This window comes from Odocoileus virginianus, chromosome 5 (assembly GCF_023699985.2).
Source record: "Odocoileus virginianus isolate 20LAN1187 ecotype Illinois chromosome 5, Ovbor_1.2, whole genome shotgun sequence".
In the NCBI taxonomy this organism is placed as follows: domain Eukaryota; kingdom Metazoa; phylum Chordata; class Mammalia; order Artiodactyla; family Cervidae; genus Odocoileus; species Odocoileus virginianus.
Genome location: NC_069678.1, coordinates 86,582,085 through 86,605,478, shown reverse-complemented (window position 1 = coordinate 86,605,478; position 23,394 = coordinate 86,582,085). Strand labels below are relative to the sequence as shown.

At 43.2% G+C, this 23,394-nt stretch overlaps 1 protein-coding gene and 1 long non-coding RNA gene across 2 annotated transcripts in view; one reads left to right on the top strand and one right to left on the bottom strand.

Moving 5' to 3' along the window:
- The window catches only part of LOC139035275 (uncharacterized), a 41,801-nt gene extending 32,081 nt beyond the window's left edge, over nucleotides 1-9,720 (bottom strand). The window contains exons 1-2 of the long non-coding RNA XR_011487940.1: nucleotides 9,006-9,720; nucleotides 3,283-3,448 (exon numbers count right to left, since the gene is read on the bottom strand). This is a non-coding gene — a long non-coding RNA (uncharacterized lncRNA). The remainder of the gene's footprint in view (nucleotides 1-3,282; nucleotides 3,449-9,005) is intronic.
- Nucleotides 9,721-9,810: 90 nt separating this feature from the next.
- Nucleotides 9,811-23,394, top strand: part of PPIE (peptidylprolyl isomerase E) — a 16,915-nt gene continuing 3,331 nt past the window's right edge. The window contains exons 1-8 of the mRNA XM_070467192.1: nucleotides 9,811-9,879; nucleotides 10,878-10,976; nucleotides 13,210-13,253; nucleotides 13,726-13,752; nucleotides 15,394-15,475; nucleotides 16,123-16,223; nucleotides 17,490-17,613; nucleotides 23,261-23,392. Of these exons, the coding sequence (XP_070323293.1) occupies nucleotides 9,849-9,879; nucleotides 10,878-10,976; nucleotides 13,210-13,253; nucleotides 13,726-13,752; nucleotides 15,394-15,475; nucleotides 16,123-16,223; nucleotides 17,490-17,613; nucleotides 23,261-23,392 (640 nt within the window). The 5' untranslated portion in view covers nucleotides 9,811-9,848. The remainder of the gene's footprint in view (nucleotides 9,880-10,877; nucleotides 10,977-13,209; nucleotides 13,254-13,725; nucleotides 13,753-15,393; nucleotides 15,476-16,122; nucleotides 16,224-17,489; nucleotides 17,614-23,260; nucleotides 23,393-23,394) is intronic.

The window sequence follows — 23,394 nt, the reverse complement described above, 5'->3', positions numbered from 1 at the left end:
AAGGTGCATTACCACTACTATGATTTCGGGTTCAAGTTGGCAACCAGACCCATGAGACACAAATAGATTTTAATCTAGAACACAAAGCAGGAGGTATGGCATCTTCCTGGGAGGCCCAACAGCTACCCAAGCCCACAAGTTCTTTTGTCACTTAACTCACAGGTCATGTACAGCAGAGCCAAGGTGTGTGAGGGTCACCTTGACTCATAGGAGTCGCAGCCTCTATTTCCCACCAATAATTTACATCATTCTGGTTGTGTAAGCCCACTGACAAACCCCCTAAATTTAAGCACACAACAAAGGAGGTATTCACTATAACCCTTTTTTATTCGAACTCTGCTATTTCCAAGAAAACATTATTGTGGAGGACCAAGGTCAGTGTCAGGCAGGCTGGCATCAGCCCAGGACTGATATTAATTAATTTTGTTTACTCACAAAAGGATAATTTAACATTAGAAAATCTATCACTGTGATTAGCTGATAAAGGAGAAAATCCATTGATCCTTCCAAAAATTCATAAATACCGTTCAACAAAATGAAACATAGGTTCCTTTTAAAAATGCTTAGCAAATTAAGAATAGAAAGTAACTTTTAAAAGGTATCCAACCAGTCCATCCTAAAGGAGATCAGTCCTGGGTGTTCATTGGAAGGACTGATGCTGAAGCTGGAACTCCAGCACTTTGCCACCTCATGCGAAGAGTTGACTCACTGGAAAAGACCCTGATTCTGGGAGGGATTGGGGGCAGGAAGAGAAGGGGGTGACAGAGGATGAGATGGCTGGATGGCATCACCGACTCGATGGGCATGAGTTTGAGTAAACTCCGGGAGTTGGTGACGGACAGGGAGGCCTGGCGTGCTGCGATTCATGGGGTCGCAAAGAGTCGGACACGACTGAGCGACTGAATTGACTGACTGATTGACCCAAAAGCTAAACTTTATACTTAAGATGAAAGTTTGGAACCATTTCCACTGAGTCAAGAACAAGAAAGGATTGCTCTCTGTCACTTTAGTATTCATCACCATCTCAACTTTCTAGCTAATATAATGAGCAAAACTAACAAGAGGGATAAAAATTAGGAAGAAATAGGGACTTTCCTGGTGATCCAGGGCTTGAGAATCTGCCTTACAATGCAGTGGACATGGGTTTGATCCCTGGTCTGGGAACTAAGATCCCAGAACCTGTGTGTTGCAATGAAGACCCAACACAGCAGGAAAAAAAAATTAGGAAGAGACAGCACTGTTTCTGTTTTCAGGTTATATTATTGTCAATTTAGCAAATCTAGAGAAAAACTATTTGAACTAACAGAGGAGTTTGGCAGGGATACCAGATACAAAATTTATACATAAAAATCAATAGATTATCATATTGATTGTAATAGGAATGAGAAACTAGATATGTGATAGGCAAAATAATACCATCCACAATGTCAGTAAAAACTCTCATGTGTCTAGGAATATATCTTATAAAAAATGAGCTAGACACTTACAGAGGAAAATATAAAATATTTCTAGAGTTATAAAAAGAATATTTAAAAAATGGAGCGATATTACATGTTTATGCATAGGAGTACTCACTGTCATAAAGATGTCACTTCTTTCTTAAAATAAACCTACAAATTCAATTTATTCCAATAAAAATGTATGAGGATTTTTCATGTAACTAGAAAGGTAGATTCTAAAATTCATGTGAAAGACTAAACATCCAAGAATATCCAAGATAATTCAGGGAAAAAAAGAACAAAATACAAGATATAAAGATTTATAAATAGGATAGAATTAATTCAGGATCATTCTAAAGAAACAGAAAGCCAAAATACAGACCAAAAACATTGGAGACAATATATTATTGCAAGGGCACAATCAATCCTACGAGATGATGGAGTAGGATTGGACCATGTTATTAAACAACATAGGAACTATAGTACAGAAACGATCAGCTGGAAAATCTCTATAAATCAACAGGAGAAAAACAAATCAATGGGGGAAAAGTCTAGTGATATGTACAATTAAATCTCAACATAGGAAAACACCATGGCCATCCTCAACATCATTAATATTCAGATAAACACAAATCAAAGCCACATTAAGATACCACTTCACACTAGCCAGCTTGGCTATCATAATAAAAGACACACAACGGGTGTTGGCAAGGATGTGAGAAACTGGACTGCCGATACATTGCTGATGGGAATGTAAAACAGTGCAATTACTTTGGAAACGGCAAAAATGTCCTTTATTGTCTCATTTTTACAGATGAGGGACCTGAGCCACGGTCCTATATCTGGTGAGTGATACAACAAGACTTCGAGTCCTTCTAAAAACTGAACATAGAGTAACCATGTGTACACATATTAGTCACTCAGTTGTGTCTGCCTCTTTGTGACCCCATGGACTGCAGCCCTCCAGGCTCCTCTGTTCATGGAATTCTCCAGGCAAGAATACTGTAGAGGGCAGCCATTCCCTTCTCCAGGAGATCTTCCCGACCCAGGGATCGAACCTGGGTTGCATGCGGTTTCTTTACCATCTGAGCCACCAAATCAGGGTAGCCCAGACTTATCATATAATCCAGCAATTCTGTTCTCAGGTATATGCCCAGGAGAACTGAAAACATATGTTCACACAAAAATTAGTATATGCGTGTTCATAAAAGTGTAATCCATAACAGCTCATAGTTCATTAACTGATATGATATACTCAGATTGCAGATTATTATGCAGCAGTAAAAGGAACTGAAGTACAGACACATGCTACAACATGGAGGAGCTTTGAAAGAATTACGCATGTGAAAGAAGCCAATCTCACAAATTATGCGATTTGCAATATCACATATTATGTGATTCCACGTACATGAAATATCCAACATAGGCAAATCCCACAGAGACAGAAGGTCAATTACTGGTTGCCAGGGGCCGAAGGCAGGGGGAACAGGGAGTGGCTGCTAATGGGTATGGGGGACCTTTGGAGGTGTGATGAAAATTAAAATTAGTCCTAGAATTAGACTGTGGTGATAGCTGTACAACTTCACAAGTGGACCAGAAAACCTGATTGTACACTTTGAAATGGTGACTTTTATGGTATGTGCATTGTATCTCAACAAAGAACATGTTAAGCACCTTTCGAGCAAAACGAAATGAGAACAAAAAACACAATTGGCCAAACTAACTACAGATACCTGCCAGAAAATCCTGCCCAAGCATCTGGCTTGCCACCTGTGCCCCAAGCCTTCCATCTCCCCGGCTGGCCTTCTGCAGGCTCTTGTTCGCTCGCCCTCCTCTTGCTCACCTGTTAAATGCTGGCATCCCGGAGCTCCATCCTGCACCATCTCCTCTTCTCACTCCACTCACCCTCCCCTGAGCGAGGTCATCCACTTCCGTGATGTCAGCTTCACAGACTCCCAAATTCCTGTCTTCATTTCATCTTTACCACAGTAAATGGCACCACCAACCTCCTATTCACAAAGGCAAAAGCCAGAGAGTCATCCTAGGGACCTCCCAGCCCCTTCTGTCCTGCCTCCTGGCTCATTCCCTGCCCGCTGCAGGCTCTGGCTTCCTTCAGGCTGCAAGAGCCTGTAAACAGGAGGGAGGCAGAGAGCCGAACTGTATAGACATCACTCCCTCACCCCATCTCACCCATTCCCTATTCATTCTGCAAAAACCTGGGTGATTTTCTGAAAGACACATCTAACCACGTTACCTCCCAGGTCAAGGATATACTATGTTCTAAATCCACTGAGGGCCTAAGTAGAACAAAAAGGTGGAAGAAGGCAAGTCTGCTCTTTGCTTGAGCTGGGACATTTGTCTTCTATTGGCCCTTGGACATCAGTTCTCCTGGTTCTCTGGCCCTAGGACACAACTGGTTTATACCATCTGCTTTCCTAGTTCTCCAGCTTGTAGACAGCAGACTGTGGCTTCTACAATTACTTGAGCTAATTCCTATTGTTAATTTATATATGATCTACACTTAATAAAAAATAATAAAAATGACACAAATATATCCTATTAGTTCTGTTTCTCTGGAGAACCATGTCTAATACACTGTTTATGGATTTATTTGGAATTTCTCTAGTAACTTTCAAATGTCTCCACTTTCAAATGTCTCCATGGCATAGACCGGATGCCATGATCTTAGTTTTCTGAATGTTGAGCTTTAAGCCAACTTTTTCACTCTCCTCTTTCACTTTCATCAAGAGGCTCTTTAGTTCTTCTTCGCTTTCTGCCATAAGGGTGGTGTCATCTGCATATGTGAGGTTGTTGATATTTCTCCCAGCAATCTTGATTCCAGCTTGTGCTTCATCCAACCCAGCGTTTCTCATGATGTACTCTGCATAGAAGTTAAATAAGCAGGGTGATAATATACAGCCTTGATGTACTCCTTTTCCTATTTGGAACCAATGTGTTGTTCCATGTCCAGTTCTAACTGTTACTTCCTGACCTGCATACATGTTTCTCCAGAGGCAGGTCAGAGGGTCTGGTATTCCCATCTCTTCCAGAATTTTCCAGTTTATTGTGATCCACACAGTCAAAGGCTTTGGCATAGTCAATAAAGCAGAAATAGATGTTTTTCTGGAATTCTCTTGCTTTTTCGATGACCCAATGGAGGTTGGCAATTTGATCTCTGGTTCCTCTGCCTATTCTAAATCCAGCTTGAACATCTGGAAGTTCATGGTTCATGTATTGCTGAAGCCTGGCTTGGAGAATTTTGAGCATTACTTTACTAGTGTGTGAGATGAGTGCAATTGTGCAGTGGTTTGAGCATTCTTTGGCATTGCCTTTCTTTGGGACTGGAAAGAAAACTGACCTTTTCCAGTCCTGTGGCCACTGCTGAGTTTTCCAAATTTGCTGACATATTGAGTGCAGCACTTTCACAGCATCATCTTTTAGGATTTGAAATAGCTCAACTGGAATTCCATCACCTCCACTAGCTTTGTTCGTAGTGATGCTTCCTAAGGTCCACTTGACTTCACATTCCAGGATGTCTGGCTCTAGGTGAGTGATCACACCATCATGATTATCTGGATCATGAAGATCTTTTTTGTATAGTTCTTCTGTGTATTCTTGCCACCTCTTCTTAATATCTTCTGCTTCTGTTAGGCCCATACCATTTCTGTCTTTTATTGATTCCATTACACATACATATATTCTTTTTCATATTCTTTTCCATGGTAGGTTATTACAAGATGCTGAATATAGTTCCCTGTGCTATACAGTAAGACTTTGTTGTTTATCTATTTTATATGTAGCAGTTTGTATCTGCTAGTCCCAAACTCCTAATTTATCCCCTTCCCTTCCACTTCGGTAACCATAAGTTTGTTTCCTATGTCTGTAAGTCTGTTTCTGTTTCATAAATAAGTTCCTTTGTATCATATTTTAGGTTCCACATACAAGTGATATCATATATCTATCTTACTTGTTTGGCTTACTTCACTTAGTATGATAATCTCTAGGTCAATCCATGCTGCTGCAAATGCAAATGGCATTATTTCATTTTTTATGGCTAAGTAGTGTTCCATTGGGTGTAGATGTAGCACATCTTCTTTATCTATTCATCTGTTCAGGGACATTTAGGTTGCTTCCATGTCTTGGCTATTTAAATAGTGCTACGATGAGCACTGTAGTACATGCATCCTTTTGAATTAGAATTTTCTCCAGATATATGCCCAGGAGTGGGATTGTTGGATCATATGGTAGCTCTGTTTTTAGTTTTTTAAGGAACTTCTATACTGTGCTGTATAGTGGCTGCACCGATTTATATCCCCACAAAAAAATGTAGGAGGATTCCCTTTTCTTCACACCTTTTCCAGCATTTATTTGTAGCCATTTTGACTAGTGTGAGGTGATACCTCACTGTAGTTTTGATTTGTATTTCTCTGAAAATTAGTGATGCTGAGTATCTTGACATGTGCCTATGGGCCATCTACAAGGGACAATTTTAAAACAATATTTTATTGTACATTTTTCAAAGCTGAATCCCGTTGTTGGCAAATATTTTTGTCTTATTAACCTCATCTAAACTTTCACTCCAGGAAAAAAGGTAACTTGAAAGAGAAAAATCACATGCAACTATCTCTTTGAATACTTTTTAAATTCAGGAATCCATAGTTACACAAGGGTTAGAGACACAAACTGTGCCCAAAGTGAGCTTGAAGGAACACAAACCATTCTGAACCACTAAGAATTTACTCTCCAAATAAGCGTATGTAACTGAGTCCAGGTGTCTTGGGGACTGACCATATAGATTCCCATTTTAGTTTTTAAATAGAATACAATATTTATTAAAGATAAGTACTCAAATGTGCCAACAGGAAATATGTTTAAGAGTAGCCACAGTAATTGTTTTATACTAGCAGTCCACAAATATGGCAGGTGAAGCTTTGCTCTCTCTCCTGCCACTTGCCTCCTGCTCTGTGGTCTGGTTCCTAACAGGCTCTGGACTGGTCTGGTCTGTGACCTGGGGATTGGGGACCCCTGACTTAGACAATTAAAAAAATTTGATCAGAGTTGCCTGCACATGATGATAACAAAAAATGACTGACTTTTGGTAATTCACTGGCAGTCCAATGGTTAGGGTTCTACACTCTCACTGGCCAGGTTCAATCCTCAGTCTTGCGGCACAGCCAAAAAAAAGGAAAGACTTATATAATTTCTCCTTTATGGATAATTTCTTTGTCCTCATTCTCTGTTCAGGATTCAAAGGCCCAGCAATTACAGTTTTTTCCCTTGTCACATTCCCCCTCCCAAAAAGAAAAAACAACTGACTTTCTAGTTGTTTTATTACTATTTGAAAATTCTCATACACCATATACTCCTTTTTGTTTTCAGTCAGAAGGGATTGGTTCTATGCCTTGCTCTTGATATGTCACTTCTTTTCTTGGAAGAGATGTTTCTCAAACTGTGCTTCCCGGGCCAGCAGCTTGAAGGTAACCTGGGCACATGTAATTAATGAACAGTCTTGGCACCCTGGACCTACAAAATCAACAACTCTGAGAGTGGAGCCCAGCAACCTGTGTTCTAAAAAGCCTTCCGGATGATTCTGATGCCTGCTCCAGTTTAAAACCACATTTAGTGTTTTTACATGTGGTTTTACTATCCAGACATGATTGATTAAGTCACTGGCCATTGGTGATTGAACTCAATTTCCATCCCTTCTTTTCCAACCCTATAAATCATGTAGTCAGTTCCTCCGGTGATCAGCTCCCATCTGGAAGCTATCTAGGGACCTGTGTTGGATAATTTTATGTATCTACTAGACTAGGTCATAGGGTGCCCAGATAGTTGGCTAAACATTATTTCTAAATGTCTTAGAGGGTGTTTCTAGATGAGATTAGCAGTTGAATAAGTGGACTCAGTAATGCTATTGCCCTTTGTAAGGTGGTGGGCCTCATCCAGTCCACTGAGGGCCTGAATGGAACCTAAGGTGGAGGAGAGGAGAATTCGCACCTTCATCTGCTTGAATGACTGAGCTGGGACATCGCAATGTCTTCCTACTCTTGAACCAGGATTTATACAATTGGTTTTACTGGTTCTCATAATAAATCTCTCCATATGTATCTATATAATGTGTGTATATATATCTATATATACATATAGATATTTTCCTACTATATATATTTCTCCTATTAGTTCTTTTTCTCTTTTTTTTTCCTTTCTTTTTCTCTGTAGAACTCTAATATAGAACTCCACCATGAGTCACAACCTTAGAGTAAACTCAGGTATGGTCAAAAGGGTTCATTATGAATTTAAAAAGAGCCTCTTTCAGAAAATTCTAAGGGTTTTAAGGGCTCTGTGCCAGGTAGTGGGGACAAAGACCAAATATATAAATATATGTAATACCACATCTTCATAAAGGATACCTTGTCAGATTCCCTTGAGAGTGACCTTGTTAGTAGGCAATAGTGACAGGCTCACAGGGGAATCTTGTAATCAGATCTCATAGCCTCATTTCTATGAGTGGTATCCCTCTGGTTTGTCCTGAGGACAGTGAGGTTTGTGTTTGTATCCACCGCTTAGCTCTGGGAACACAGTAGGCACAGGCCTTGCTGTCAAAGAAAGAGATAGACACACACCTGGCTGCAGTCACAGGATGTATTCCAGTCAACTGTTGGATTTGGAGGCCATGACCCCCAGCTGTGGGGTAAGCAGGACCTTCAGCAAGGACTGGTGGATGCCTCCCGAGGATGGAGAAAGGAGAGGGCCAAATGAGCAGAGGCAAGAGAACTGAATACATGGTCAGGGCCAGAGCTGGAGTGTTGGCAGGGGTTGACTTGGCATGGCCATGTCACGGCCCCATATCAAGGGCTCTAGGAGCCTTGTCATCAGCAATACTGATTCTCTAGGGGCTTCCCTGGGGGCTCTGTGGTGGAGAATCTGCCTGCCAATGCAGGAGACATGGGTTCAGTCCCTGGTCTGGGAAGATCGCACAGGCTGCAAAGCACCTAAGCAGGTGTGCCATTGAACCACAACTACTGAGACTGCGCTCTAGAGCCCAGGAGTTACAGCTACCGAGCTCGTGTGCTACAACTACTGAGCTCTCATGCTACAACTACTAAGCATGCAAGCCTAGAGCCTGTGCTCTGAAATGAGGGAAGTCACAGCAATGAGAAGACCTCACACAGCAACTAGAGAATAGCTCCTGCTCCCTGAAACTACAGAAAAAGTCTGTGCAGCAAAGACCCAGCACAACCACAAACAAATAAGTAAATAAAATTATAAGGAAAAAAAAAAGGAGCTCTAGAGACTTGAGGTGTTTTTTTTTCCTTAAGATCACCCTTGGAACAAGCCAGAGGGTAGACTTGGGGAACAGAACCATCATCAACTCTTTCTTAGTCTCGACTGCATTAACCTCTTGGTCTCCAGGCTTCCACCCAAATCATTCTGGGCACAATGGTCAGAGACTATCTTGAAGTATAAATGTGACCAGTCTATCCATCACAACCTTCAGTAGCTTCTCAAAGCCCCCAAGTACTCCACATGGTTTGCAGGGTCATGCATCCTGCCACCCCTACCCACCTGTTCTGTCTGATGTTCCATGTCCCTCTCCTCCCCAAGGCCCACAGTCTGGCCTTTCAGTTCTTGGAAGGTGCAGAAGCTGTCTCCTCTACCGGAAACCTTTTTCCTTGCTCCCTCCTTTCTCTGGCTCCTCTTCTTTATGGTTTCAGCTTAAATGTGGTTTCAGCTTAAATGTGGCTGCAGAGAGGTCTTAACCAACTGCTGTGTCTAAAAAAAGTGGCCCCATTATTTTGTACCACTTAGGCCAATTTATGTATTGCTACTAGTTGATGTATTCCAGGAGTCGGTCAACGTTTTCCCCAAAGATCCAATGGTAAATATTTCAAGCTTTGTAGGCTCTGGATCTGCCCTGCAGCCTGAAAGCACTCACATATGAATACTAAAAGGAATGAGTAAGGCTGCGTTCTGATAAATTTTTTTTATGAAAACTGAATCTAATACAATTTTCACATGTCACGAAATATTATTCTTGTTTCTTCTTCTTTCCCCGACCCCCAGCTCTTTAAAAATGTAAAAACCATTCGTAGCTCCAGGTTGTCCGAAAATATATGGGCGGGGTGGCCCGTGGACCGTACTTTATTGGTTGTTTATTACTTGCGGACTCCTTCTGACTCCCCAGTGGAGTGTGTTCCGCAGCAGCGAGCACCGGCAGAGCCGGAGCCGTGTCGGTTCCGGTACCGACACGCACCTAACGCTGCACTTGCAGCTCCTTGGCACCCAGAGGCCTGCCTGCACGGGTTAAGCCAGAGTGGGCGGGGTCTGCGATCGCCGTACGCGGGAGGCGGAGCCTTGGGGAAGGGGCGGGTCGAACGCAGGCTTCCGGCGGAAGAGCGCGAGAGCAAGATGGCCACTACCAAGCGAGTGTTGTACGTGGGTGAGCAGGCTTGGGCGCTAGGCGGAGGCTGGGCGAACCGGGCCGCGAGTGGGTCGTGGCGTGGAGCTGGACAGGTCTCCGGACGCGAGAGGCGGCGAGCAGCTGTCTAGGTGGTATCTGTGGCGGTATTGCTTGGCCTCAGGGAGTGAGCCTGAGACATAACTGTAACTGCACCTCTCTTCGAAGCCCGCCAACCTCTAACAGGAGCCTCTTCATCACCTGAGAACGGGGCGATGGTGGGAGGAATATTAGGGACCTCTGAATCCTCGCGTCCATTCATTTTACATTCACCGCAGCGATGGCTCAGCCCCCACTCTTTAAGGAAAGAGTTCCCAGGCTAGCCGGCTAAAAATGAGAATAACCTCAATAGCACAGTTTGATGAGAGCTTTGGTGGGGACGGACACTGGTGACATAGGCCTCGGTGTGGGGAGAAATGACCCCTCTATCTGGAGAGGTGAGAGCAAGTTTTCAGGCTGCGGTGACGCCGGTGATGAGCTGGAATTAGGCAGGTAGCGAAGTAGGAGCAAGTGTGTTTACTGAAAGGGAGCAGCTTGAGCAAAAGCCCAAAGGTGTAAAATAGCCTAACACTTGGAGGCGAATGCGTCGTTTTGCGGGGAAGCAAAGGGTAAGAGGCTGAAGAAGTGGGCAGGGCCTTGTGAACAGTGCTAAGTTTGTACTTTATCCTGAGGATAAAGTACTTTAAGCAGGGAAGTGAAGAGTTAAAGTCTGTACGTTCCCAGGATGGTGCTGGTTGGCTTTGTGGAGGAGAAGGGAGGCAGTTATGAAGCTGTTGAGGGACTCTCCGGGCTAGATGAAGGTCTGAAAGGAGAGTGAAGAGTGTGCTTCATAAGTGTGAAGGAGCAAATGAGAGGGATGTTTATGAACTCAGGACTGAATGGAAAGATTCCTTCCCTGGCAATGGCATGCTAATTTTACAGCCGGGACTTCTCAACAGACTGGAGGACAGTAGTTCAGAAGGCCCTTGGTGTCTTTGCAGGTGGACTCGCGGAGGAGGTGGATGACAAAGTTCTCCATGCTGCTTTTATCCCTTTTGGAGACATCACGGATATCCAGATTCCTCTGGATTATGAAACAGGTGAGTCGTCTTAGTGTTTCTCATGCCCAAAATCCTCCTGCTAGGAAAGAACTTAACATTTTTGTAAGTCATATTACAGTACGTTCTAAATATGCTTTGGGCAGCCTGACAGTGGTCTTTATGCAGAAAGACTTTTCTGAGGCTTGTGGTTGTGAGCTGCAGTATGCTTTTCAGATCCCATATATTGCATTTGAAGTAAGACAAGCTTTTCAGTTAGCCAGTAGGAAGATTGGTTTCAAGCTGTATGGAGACCTGTTGTTTCAAACTGCCTGCCAGGCACTCTCCTACAGCGGCTCTCTTCTTGGCAGCTGTGCTGTTAAATAGGGTAGCAGGAAAGCCCAGCTTCAACAATGGGGCCTCAGCTTCTTTGCACCTGGAGAACTTTTCCTTCAATTAGTATCACAGTTGCAGTTCAGTTTTCTGTCTTAACCTTTGTTGTCATTTTTAAGATTGGAGTTTTAGGCCCAGCTCTAGAGTACACAACTAGTTTAGAAATCCCACTAGGGGATCATAGAGAGGGAATTTTGGGAGACCCCTGTGAGTTAATTGGTCACTCAAGAAAGCCGGCTTGCTTAGCAACAAAACCAAGCAGCCCTGCTTAACAACAGCACTATATAGCAGTAACACCTGCATTCTGCTGGTTGAGGTCAGTAAGTTAATGATCCCTTGGCCATGCTCCTATGCACACACTAAAAACAAAAATGTAGGGGAAAGGTAACATTATACTGAAACCTGAGATGATTTACCATATGAGCCTTCTTGGTCATTTCCATAGCACCATGACAGTCCCAGTGGGGCCATACAGGGTCAAAAACTCCCCTACCCAGCATGTAGGAAGAATTAATGATGGGAGACTCAAAGAATGAGGAAGAGGGTAGTCTTCTCCTCCTCCTCACTTTTCTTTAATTATAAAGGTATAGCCCAGGACTTCACTGGTGATCCAGTGGTTGGGAATCTGCCTGCCAATGCAGGGAAAATTCCACATGCCTCGTGGCAACTGAGGCAGTGCTTCATAACTACTGAACTGTGCTCTAGAGCTTGTGCTCCACAATAAGAGACGCCACTGCAATGAGAAACCCACACACTGGAGAGTAACCCATGCAACTAGAGAGTAGCCCCGACTCGCCACAACTAGAGAAAGCCTCCATGCAGCAACAAAGACCCAGCACAGCCAAAAATAAATAAAGAAATGAATTTTAAAAGTAAAAAATTAAGTTGCACCCCACTAAGTTCTTGTCACAGCTCCCTCTTGCCTGCCTCCTTGTATCTCTCACAAGCGTCCTATACTAATAAAGTACTCTTCCATGTTGCTTTGCCTCCCAGTGAATTCTTTTCGCAAGGAGACAAAAGAACCTCAGCTTCATTAAAGCCTGAGATTGTTTTGTGCTTTCAGCAACCTATGCTCTGCTGAGTCCTGAGATGAGTTGTGTGGCTTCAGCTCTGTCATCAACCTTGTATATGGATTTAACCTCCCTGGGACCTTTATATGTATAAAAACAATAAGGTTATGTTGACTCTGTAAGGTTAATTGGTTACTTAAACTAATGGTGTTGTGCACTTGGCCCTTCTAGTTGGTGTTGGTTAGATTACGTTTTGCTGAGGATCAAATCTGAGCATCCTTACCCAGGTTTTAGGATTCATGACTTATACACAATTGATGTTCAGAATGTATGCTTGGAATGAATGATTGATAGGTTAAATGACTTCATTTTTCTAGCTGCCTTGCATGCAAAGGTTAAGATTTGATTTGGCTTTGGTAAAGAATGCTGCTTTTAAAGATTAAAAGTATAGTTCATTATTTAGTTATGTTCACTACTAAACGGGCTTCCGTGGTGACTCAGATGGTAAAGAATCTGCCTGCAATGCGGGATAATATCCTGCGTTTGGTCCTTGAGTTGGGAACATCCCCTGGAGAAGGCAAAGGCTACCCACTCCAGTATTCTGGCCTGGAGAAGTCCATGGACAGAGGAGCCTGGTAGGCTATAGTCCATGGGTTCACAAAGAGGCGGACATGACTGAGTGACTTTCACTCGCTACAAAACAGTTTAATGTTGCTTGAAATGTTATTTAAACTAGAAAGAATCAGAGTAAGATGCCTTTTTCCTAAATAGTGATGGTGTAGAATTTCTAGTAAATGGATAAGGCATGTGACTGACTTCACTTTCTTTGTGACCACCTGCTTCTTCCCATTGTCCAACATGATAATTGCTTGATATTGTCTACCTTTTTTCAGAAAAGCACCGAGGATTTGCTTTTGTTGAATTTGAGTTGGCAGAGGTGAGAAAATTCTGTTATCTATGTTAAGTCTTTGGCTTGTTATTGTTACTGATTACAAAGGGAGCTGTTCTTCATTTGGGGTTGGGTTTTTGGGCCTCATGCTGATGCTTCCAGAGAGGTGAGAAACACGGTTTGAAGGAAAGCTGCCTTCACTTAATGAAACCATGCGCTGTGATTAACATCACAGACCTGCTAGGTCCTGCCCCTCTTGCTCTGCAGAACTCCTGCAGTCCTGCTCTTTGAGCATCTTTCCCTGGCAGCACTGGTGATACTTTCTTTGTCTTCCACCAAATGGCAAATAGCTGAAGTCAGCCAGGAAGTGCACTCTGTTATACACATGCAACAAGGGTGAGGAAGAAAAAGAGAACTTTTTTTGTTGGATTGTTCTTTTGTCATTTTACCAAGTGTGTGTTTAGACACTACAAGAAGCATTTGACTGCAAACCTAAATTTATACCTTGTCTTTTTGGCAGGATGCTGCAGCAGCTATTGACAACATGGTAAGGCTGGGAATCCTGCTTCTTACAGAAGTTGCTTTTTGGTGGTACAGAGGGCAGTTAGTTCTATATTGGGTTTGCTAAACCTCCAAAGTTACAAGGTTGCATGAGGAAGTACATACAGATTGTCATCCTGTGAAAATATTCACTGTGAATTGATCACTTATAAAATTGTCCTTTCTCAAATACCTTTCTCCACTTGATAATAATGTAAAGGCTAACCATCCTCATTGACCAGTCTCTCACTGACTGCCTGTGTCTAGGATAGGAAATTGCAAACAATGCAAAGTGATTGCATGGTGAAATTGCATATTTTACAAAAGAGGCAGGGTTTCATGAAGTGTTAACAATTGAGAAGAGAAACTTGATAAGGATAATGATAGGATGTGCTACTGATCCAAGTGATTGGGACGGCCTGGAGAGCTCCTTGGGGCAATGATGCGGCTCTTGAGTGTGTGTTCCCTCTTCAGGATACTTAGGATTTTCACATCAGATAAGAAATGCAAAGATAATCTATACTGTTGGTAGGATTTTGTTGAAAAAGATACTGCAGATGTAGAAACATCCATTATATCTCTGTTCTTCAAATTAGGCCATAGTTTAAAAGCTGAATTTTAACTATAAGAAATTTATTGTCATTAGTTTTAATTTCATCATAGTATATTCCCAATTTTTTTCCCGTTCACATTTTACCACGAAATTTTCTTCACTGCCTTTAAGTGATTTCACACTTGAGTGACCTTTCCTGGTACCAGTTATCTTAGGGTAATAAGGCTTTCCTTTATTCTTGCTCTCTGTTTCCCATTCATCAAATGTTTTCCTCAGCTCTCAGAACACGATCACTTCTCATTGCTTAAGGCTGACCTTGACTTTTGAAAACGAACTCAGGTACTTGGAAATTGCATTTATCCTTGTAATTTCAGAGTGCTTCGAACACAGTGTCACTTTTGTTAGCAGAGGTCATTACTAGTATTGAAAGAAAGGAGGTCACATACTACTGCATATGAACTAAATATACAACAAGATCCTGCTGTATAGCACAGGAAACCTGTTATTTAATATCTTGTAATAACCTATAATGGAGAAGAATCTGACAAAGGAGATACATACATACATATATATATATATATATACACACACACATATATATAATGTATAACTGAATCCGTTTATTGTACACCCAAAACATTGTAAATCAGCTGTGCTTCAATTTTAAAAAAGAAGGGGACTTCCCTGGTGGCCCAGTGGTTAAGAATCCACCCTGTAATGCAGAGGACACAGATTCAATCCCAAGTCAAGGAGCTAAGATCCCACATTCCACGGAGCAACTAAGCCTGTACTGCAGCTAGAGAGTCCATGGGTCACAAGAAAGACCTCATGTGCTGCACCGAAGACTCAATGCATCCAAATAAGGAAATAATAAATTTAAAAGAAAAGAGAAAGGAACTGTATGATGACTCCTGGGAGGAAATTCTCTGCAGCCCACGGGCTGCTTTGTGGCAGGTGCATAACTTGCTGTTAGGGGATCAGGGATTAAGGGACAACAAATCATGAACTTGTCTCAGATGTATTGGAAGTAAATGGAAAGTGTCTGACTTTCTTTTAACCTAACAGTTTAAACAACTGGATTTTCACACTTTTCAGAATGAATCTGAGCTCTTTGGACGGACAATTCGTGTCAATTTGGCAAAACCCATGAGGATTAAAGAAGGCTCTTCCAGACCAGGTGAGTGGGAATAATACAGATGCCCCCTCACACCTGCTAGTTTGGCCTTGCTTGCCTTCTTGTCCCAGTTTTACTGAAAGTAGGCACTGAATGCTTCTCTGGCAGACAGTAGTAGAGGATGGTTTACATTGGCAAAGGACCTCTGCCACCTTTGTGGGGAAATAAAGAGTGTGAGCTTCTCAGCCACACCAGAGTAATTGTTTCCTTTATGAGAGAAGCCGTGCCTGATCGCTCATCTGTCCCAGCTTTCTCATTCCTGGCAGGTTCCATCAGGGGCTGGGACTGGCAAGGGCTGCACCTTTCCCTGGGGCATAGCCTTTTCACATAGCCCTGCTAAGAGCTTGGAGAAGGAAATAGCAACCCACTCCAGAATTCTTGCCTAGAGAATCCCATGGACAGAGGAGCCTGGGAGGCTATAGTCCATGGGGTTGCAAAGAGTCAGACACGACTAAGCGACTAACACACAGAAGAGCTGGACTTCAGGGCTGGCAAAGATGGGAACTTGCCTGATGCATGTTGCTTCCCAGAGTGGAGACCTCTGGCTGAGAGGGCCACAGAATGTGTTCTGCTTCGCTGACCAGAGCACCCACTTAGCAGCTGGCTGATGGCTTGAATTTGTTCTCATCTGCTTGCTTCTTTCTTTTCAGTTTGGTCTGATGATGACTGGTTGAAGAAGTTCTCTGGGAAGACTCTTGAGGAGAACAAAGAGGAGGAGGGGTCAGAGCCCCCCAAAGTGGAAACGCGGGAGGTGAGATTGCAGGCTGGCACTTCCCGCAGGAGGCTTTGTTTTTTTAGGTTTTTATGGAAATCTGCAAATGCACATGCAAAAGTAGAGAGAACGAAAAGTGAACTTACGGTGTTCTGGTGGGGTTGGTAATGAGTGAGCTGAAGGGAAGCTTTAAGCCTCTCGCCCTTGTGCTCTGCATGAGGAGCTTCTCAGCTCTGCTGGGTTCTGTTCTGTGATTGTTACTGAAGAGGAGGAAGTGTGAGGTGAGGAAGGGCGGTGTGTGGGCCTCTGCACCCTCCTCGTCAGTCCCCCTCCTTCACGCACGTGTTGGGCTCCCGGCTCACCGTCTTCCTGTCCTGAGGCAGGGCAGGGTGGGGGTCCCTTCCCTTCAGTCTGGGCACAGGTTTGAGGTCCTCCCTTCCAGGGAACCTGCCTTGGCACTTTATTCTGATTCTCACTGCACCTCTCTAACGATTGCCTCTCCGGCTGCCCCTCCCCCTTGTAACTGGTGTTCCGGGTTTCTTTCTTGACTAGTGGTCTCTCTCCCGTCTCTGCCAAAACAGCAGCAGTCACTCTGATCTTTCACAGCCTCTCATGTGCTGTTGGACTCTCCTGGCCTCTGTTTCTAGCCCTGAGCTTCAGACATTTCTGCTGCAAGTCTCGCCCTCCCTCCCCTAATCTTGTTCATCCTGTGTTCCCCAACTCACTAACTTGCCACTTTCCACCCACACTGACACAAGCAGCAAGTACAGAGGCTAAGCAGAGTGCCTTCAAGAGGAGTATAGAGCAAGGTCCCGGTCACCTCCATTGTGAGCACTTTGGTGCTCCTTGCTTCCATTGCAGCCAGCCTGTACCACGCAGGGCTGCGCACAGAGGGAGGGGATGGTGTTACAGAAGTGGGTCCGTTTAACTGGATTAAGGTGGGTGCCCTTGAGCTGGGGTGTGAAGGTGCTGAGAGTTGCCTGTTTGGGGCCAGAGAAGTGTTGTTTGTGACCACAGGGAGGGTGAAAGTGAGGCAGCCTCATGTGTCTGAGGGAGTGTGAGGAGATGACACGCCTGCAGGGTGGGGCTCCAGGTAGACGGTGCTGAAGTCTCCTGTCACTGGATGTCCAGCCGGGGTCATGGCTGTGGCCTTCACCTTCTTCTGCAGCCCCAAGGCCTTCCCTGTCGCCACCCTGTTCAGCTTGCTCACTGTAGTTGGGTTCTCAGGTGTGTTCATTCACACTCGCTCTCCTAGTTGGGGAGTCAGAGTGTTCTCTCTAACCTGGCCGTTTCTCCTGCATCTAGGGAGAGCCCACTGTAAAAAAGGCCCGGTCAAACCCTCAGGTGTACATGGACATCAAGATTGGGAACAAGCCGGCTGGCCGCATCCAGATGCTCCTGCGTTCAGACGTCGTGCCCATGACAGCAGGTAAGCAGTTTTTTCTGTAATACAAGTGAATGCGTATTCATGGTTGGTTTGTTTTTTAAAGTAAACACACACACACACTCCAACAGTATTGAAGGCGATAAATTGAAAACCTGAGTCTTTGTTCCTTCTCCACATTTAATCGTACTCTTCAGAAGTAACTACCGATAACTAACAACTTCTTGAACATTTTTTCATTTGTTAAATATTGAATTCTGTTTATTCTTCTTTTGGTCTAAATATTATTATGTAGACATATAGTTAGGAATGTCAGTTTCACAGTTTGTTTGGGAAAACACAGCAGTGCCCCCCCCCGCATGCTGTCCTCCTGCCCTGCCGCATCCCCCAGCACCGTATGCTGCTTCTCAGAGGCAGCCAGTTTCAACTCTTAACTCATTCTTTTGGTTTTTAACCTCTGTATTTGTAGATGACAGATGTATGTTGCTACTTTCTGGGGGTTTTTTTGTTTTAATATCTTTTCATTTTAGACATCTATTGCTTCCCACTTGAGAAGTTAAGAAACTAGCTTTTTAAATCACCTTCCCAGCTCCTTCATCCTCCTCATGTTGTTACCATAATTTTGGTTAGGTTGCAGGTTATTCTGACTATGTAAGCGTCATATTGTGATAGCTTCTTTTCATACACAGCACTTTGTTTTCCCTGGAATTCATAATTATCTTGTTTTCATATTTGCTTAGTATTCTGTACATATATTCCTGAGCTATCCCAAATTTTCCTGCTTGTATAAATCTCCATCATGTTCAAACATCAGATATTTTGTCAGTTTCACTTATTCCTCCCTGGAGCCCTCTGACCTCCCCCGGCCTGGACCAGTTGCCTTCCAGGCCCGTCTCATAGCTTTTGTCGTGGGATCTCCTGCTTTCACTTCCTATGTTGGAACGTCTGTTGTCTTTTTTGATTTATTCCCTCATTTTGGTAGAGGACATATTTCTGTAGCTTTTGGAGAAAAGAGCTTGGAGAGTCAGGTTTTTGAGACTGATGTATGAAAATTTCTACTTTCCCATCTGATAGTTTGGATGTAGAATTCTAGAGAAGTCTAATGTCATTCTGATTCTTGGTCCTTTATACAAAACCTTTTTTTTTTTCTGTCTAGAGCTGAGCTGTCCGAATATGGTAATCACTGTCCACATGTGACTCTTTAAGCTTAAATTAATTCAAGTTAAATAAAATTAAAATTCAACTTCTTCAGTGATTCAGATGCCTAAAAGCTGTTAGATAACACTGGTCTAGAGGCTTGGAGGGTGTCTGTGTCCTGTGTTCTGAAATATTGTCCTCTTGGAATAGATCTGCTTCCATCCATCCTGCTGGATATTCAGTGGGTCCTACTGTATTGGTTTCTCTTGCTGCTGTAACAAATTATCACAGACTTAGCAGCTTATAAGAACATAAATTTATTGTCTTAACTGTTCTAAAGGCCAGAAGTCCCAACACAGGTCTCACCAGGTTAAAGGAAGGTGGTAGCTGGGTTACCACATTCCTTACTGGAAGCTCTATGGGTAGATCTGTTTCCAGAGACAGTCAGCTTGTTGACAGAATTCAGTTTCCTGCATCTGCAGATGAAGGTACCCATTTCCTTGTTGGCTGCCAGCTGAGGGCTGGTCCCAGCTTCCAGAGGCTTGTGACCGCTTTCCTTTGTCATCACAGCCAGCAGTGATTGATTCAGTCCCTCTCATGTTTTGAATCGCTTGCCTCCTTTTCCATCCACTTTTTTTGGGGGGTGGGTTGTGGGGGAGACGGAATATAATTGCTTTACAATGTTTTGTTAGTTTTTGCTGTACAACAGTCCATCCACTTCTATCTCTTTCTGCCTTTAGCTGGGAAGGGTTCTCTGGTTATAGATTTGTGATTATATTAGGCCCACCGGAGTAATCTAGGCCACTCTCCCTATCTCAGTGTCCGTAACCTTAATCACATCTGCACAGTACCTTCTGCTGTGAGCAGCATATTCTCAGGTTCTAGGAATTGGGATATAGACATCTTTCGGGAGCCATTATCCTGCATACCACACCCATCAATTAGGACAGTCCTATCTTTTGAAAAATTTTCCTTGAATTATTTCTTTACTTTTATCCCTTCTGATTTTTCTCTACTCATATTTTGGAATCTTTCTAAATGTTCTTTTTCATAGCATCCTGTGCTTATTTCAGGCATGTACTATCATTTCAACTTGAGAGATTAGTATACTAAAATTTCTTTTTCCTATACAGCTTATATTTGAAATTACTTTTTTCCGTTTTTTTTCCTGTTTGTTTTTCTTTGTTATTGATCTGTTTGCTTGTTTCAGTCTTTGCTTTTCACATTAGATGCCTTTCTCATATTTAAGACTAGGGTCCTTAAAATCTGCTTGGAAACTCCCTGGACATTGGTAAGGCTTGCTGACTGAGGCTTCCTCTATGAGGTGATTCTTTCTGTTGGACTCCGGATATCAGTATCCCTGAGTTATAGTCTCTTGGACAGAGCAGAGGCCACAGAGAAGACTCTAGCCTCTTGCTAATGGTCCTGTGTCCAGTTGTTTGCCATCATGGAGGGTGGGAGGTTGTGGGAGCAGTATATGAACTTCACTGAATCTCCATTTGTCTCCATACCTCAACCCTCAGGTATGTGTAGAGCATCCCAGACCAGAGACCCTCTGCTTTAACCTGCTGGAGGGTAGACCTCAGGTAGACCAGCAGCGAGGGCTAGGGAAGAGAGAGGATCTGGGGGCTAGCTACTTTTAAGTGAGCTTTCAACCAGACTTATTGCTTTTAGAACCATCTTCATCCTTGTCACTGAGTTTTTGGAATTTATGCAGCAGAAATCAAATTGCTTCTTGGCTTTATCAGCTTAAGCTTCAGCTTTGTTAGGTCTGCTCTGTCGGTTATGGCTCATCTGTTTGTCTTCTAGGTCCCGAAGATTTTTAGTTGCTGTTGTCTCTACTCTCACTCCTTTTTAGGGGATAGTCATTTTATCCATTTTTTAAGTGTATGATTTACTGGCATTAATTGCATTCACAATGTTATACAACCATCACCACTATCTACTCTCAAAACTTTTGCAACACCCCTAATAGAAACTATACAGTCCATGGGATTCTCCACGCCAGAATACTGGAGTGGGTAACCTTTCTCTTCTCCAGGGGATCTTCCCAACCAAGGGATGGAACCCAGGTCTCCCACATTGCAGGTGGATTCTTTACTGTCTAAGCCACCAGGAAAGCTCAAGAGTCCTGGAGTGAGAGCCTCTCCCTTCGCCAGTGGATCTTCCCGACCCAGAGATCAAACTGGGGTCTCCTGCACTGCAGGCGGGCTCTTTACCAGCTGAGCCACCAAGGAAGCCCGGTAGAAACTTGGGACTCGTTAAACAGTCGCTCCCCTTTCTCCTCTACTCGCAGCTAATCTACTGTCTGTCTCTCTGAATTTACTATTCTAGACATTTCATATAAATGGAGTCATAACAGTAGTTGTCCTATTATGTCTGACTTATTTCACTTAGCATTGTTTTTTCAGGGGTCTTTTAGGCATCAGTATGGCTGGGTAATATCCCATTGTCTGGATAGTCCACAGTTTGTTTCTCTCTCTTTTTTTTTTTTTTCCATTTATTTTTATTAGTTGGAGGCTAATTACTTTACATCATTGCAGTGGTTTTTGTCATACATTGAAATGAATTAGCCATGGATTTACATGTATTCCCCATCCCGGTCCCCCCTCCCACCTCCCTCTCCACCCGATCCCTCTGGGTCTTCCCAGTGCACCAGGCCCGAGCACTTGTCTCATGTACCCAACCTGGACTGGTGATCTGTTTCACCCTAGATAATATACATGTTTCGATGCTGTTCTCTTGAAACATCCCACCCTCGCCTTCTCCCAGAGTCCACAAGTCTGTTCTATACATCTGAGTCTCTTTTTCTGTTTTGCATATAGGGTTATCGTTAGCATCTTTCTAAATTCCATATATATGTGTTAGTATACTGTAATGGTCTTTATCTTTCTGGCTTACTTCACTCTGTATAATGGGCTCCAGTTTCATCCATCTCATTAGAACTGATTCAAATGAACTCTTTTTAATGGCTGAGTAATATTCCGTGGTGTATATGTACCACAGCTTCCTCATCCATTCGTCTGCTGATGGGCATCTAGGTTGCTTCCATGTCCTGGCTATTATAAACAGTGCTGCGATGAACATTGGGGTGCACGTGTCTCTTTCAGATCTGGTTTCCTCGGTGTGTATGCCCAGAAGTGGGATTGCTGGGTCCACAATTTGTTTCTCTACTCATTTGTTGATGGACACTTGAACACTGGCTCCACTTGCCAGTTACTATGGATAATGATACCGTGAACATTTGTGTACAAACAAGTATTTAAATCCCTGTTTTCAATTATTTTGGATGCCTCCCTAAGACTGGAAATGCTGGGTCATATGGTAATTCTAGTTTGACTTTCTGAGTAACTACCAAATTACTTTCTACAGTGGCTGCACCATTTTCCATTCTCATAAACAATGTATAAGCGCTCTAGTTTCTTTACATCCTCACTTGTTTTCTGTTTATCATAGCCATCCTAGTAGTTGGGAAGTGGGATCTCATTGTGGTTTTGATTTGTATTCCCCTAATGACTAATGCAGAGAAGGTAATAGCACCCCACTCCAGTACTCTTGCCTGGAAAATCCCATGGACGGAGGGGCCTGGTGGGCTGCAGTCCATGGGGTCGTGAAGAGTCAGACACGACTGAGTGACTTCACTTTCACTTTTCACTTTCATGCACTGGAGAAGGAAATGGCAACCCACTCCAGTGTTCTTGCCTGTAGAATCCCAGGGACGGCGGATCCTGGTGGGCTGCCGTCTATGGGGTTGCACAGAGTCGGACACGACTGAAGTGACTTAGCAGCAGCGGCAGTGACTAATGATGTGAAGCATCGTTTCATGTGCTTAGGGGTAGGGGCCATTTCTTTATCTTCTTTGAGGAAATATCTGTGCAAGTCTTTTGCATATTTATTTACTAGGTTGGTTTTTTGTTGATTTGTAGGAGTTCATTTTATATTCTGGATGTTAAACACTTAAGAGATATGATTTGCAAATATTTTCTTCCATTCCCTAAGTTGCCTTTTCATTTTGTTGAGAGTGTCTGTCCTTTGATGTCCAAAAGTTTTTCATTTTGATGAAGTCTCATTTGCCAATTTTTTGTTACTTATACTTTCAGTGTTGCAGTTAAGACATTGCCAAGTGCAAAGCCACAAAGACTTGACCTGTCTTTTTCTCTAAGATCCTGTTTGGTCTTTCTTTTTAAAAATTGCTTTACCACCAGTTTAGGGTGGATAAGATCTAGAATGCATGTTTTCATGCCTTATTTAACTAGACTCCCTTCTAATCCTTCAAGATAGTCACTATCTCAAAGGTTTATAATGAACATGTCGTATTTTGAAATGAAAATATGAACATTAAACAAATATAGTTTTTCAGAGTCTAGTTAGAGATCTCATTGTTTGGGGGTTTTTTGACCATGCCCCCGAGGCAAGTGGGATCTTAGTTCCCCAACCAGGGATTGAACCTATACTCCTTCCTTGGAGTCATGGAATCTTAACCATTGGATCACCAAGGAAGTCCCCCCATCGGTTTGTTTTTTGACTCAGGCGCCTTTTCCTTTCTCGGCCCCAGAGAATTTCCGCTGCCTGTGCACCCACGAGAAGGGCTTTGGCTTCAAGGGCAGCAGCTTCCACCGCATCATCCCCCAGTTCATGTGCCAGGGCGGTGATTTCACCAACCACAATGGCACCGGGGGCAAGTCCATC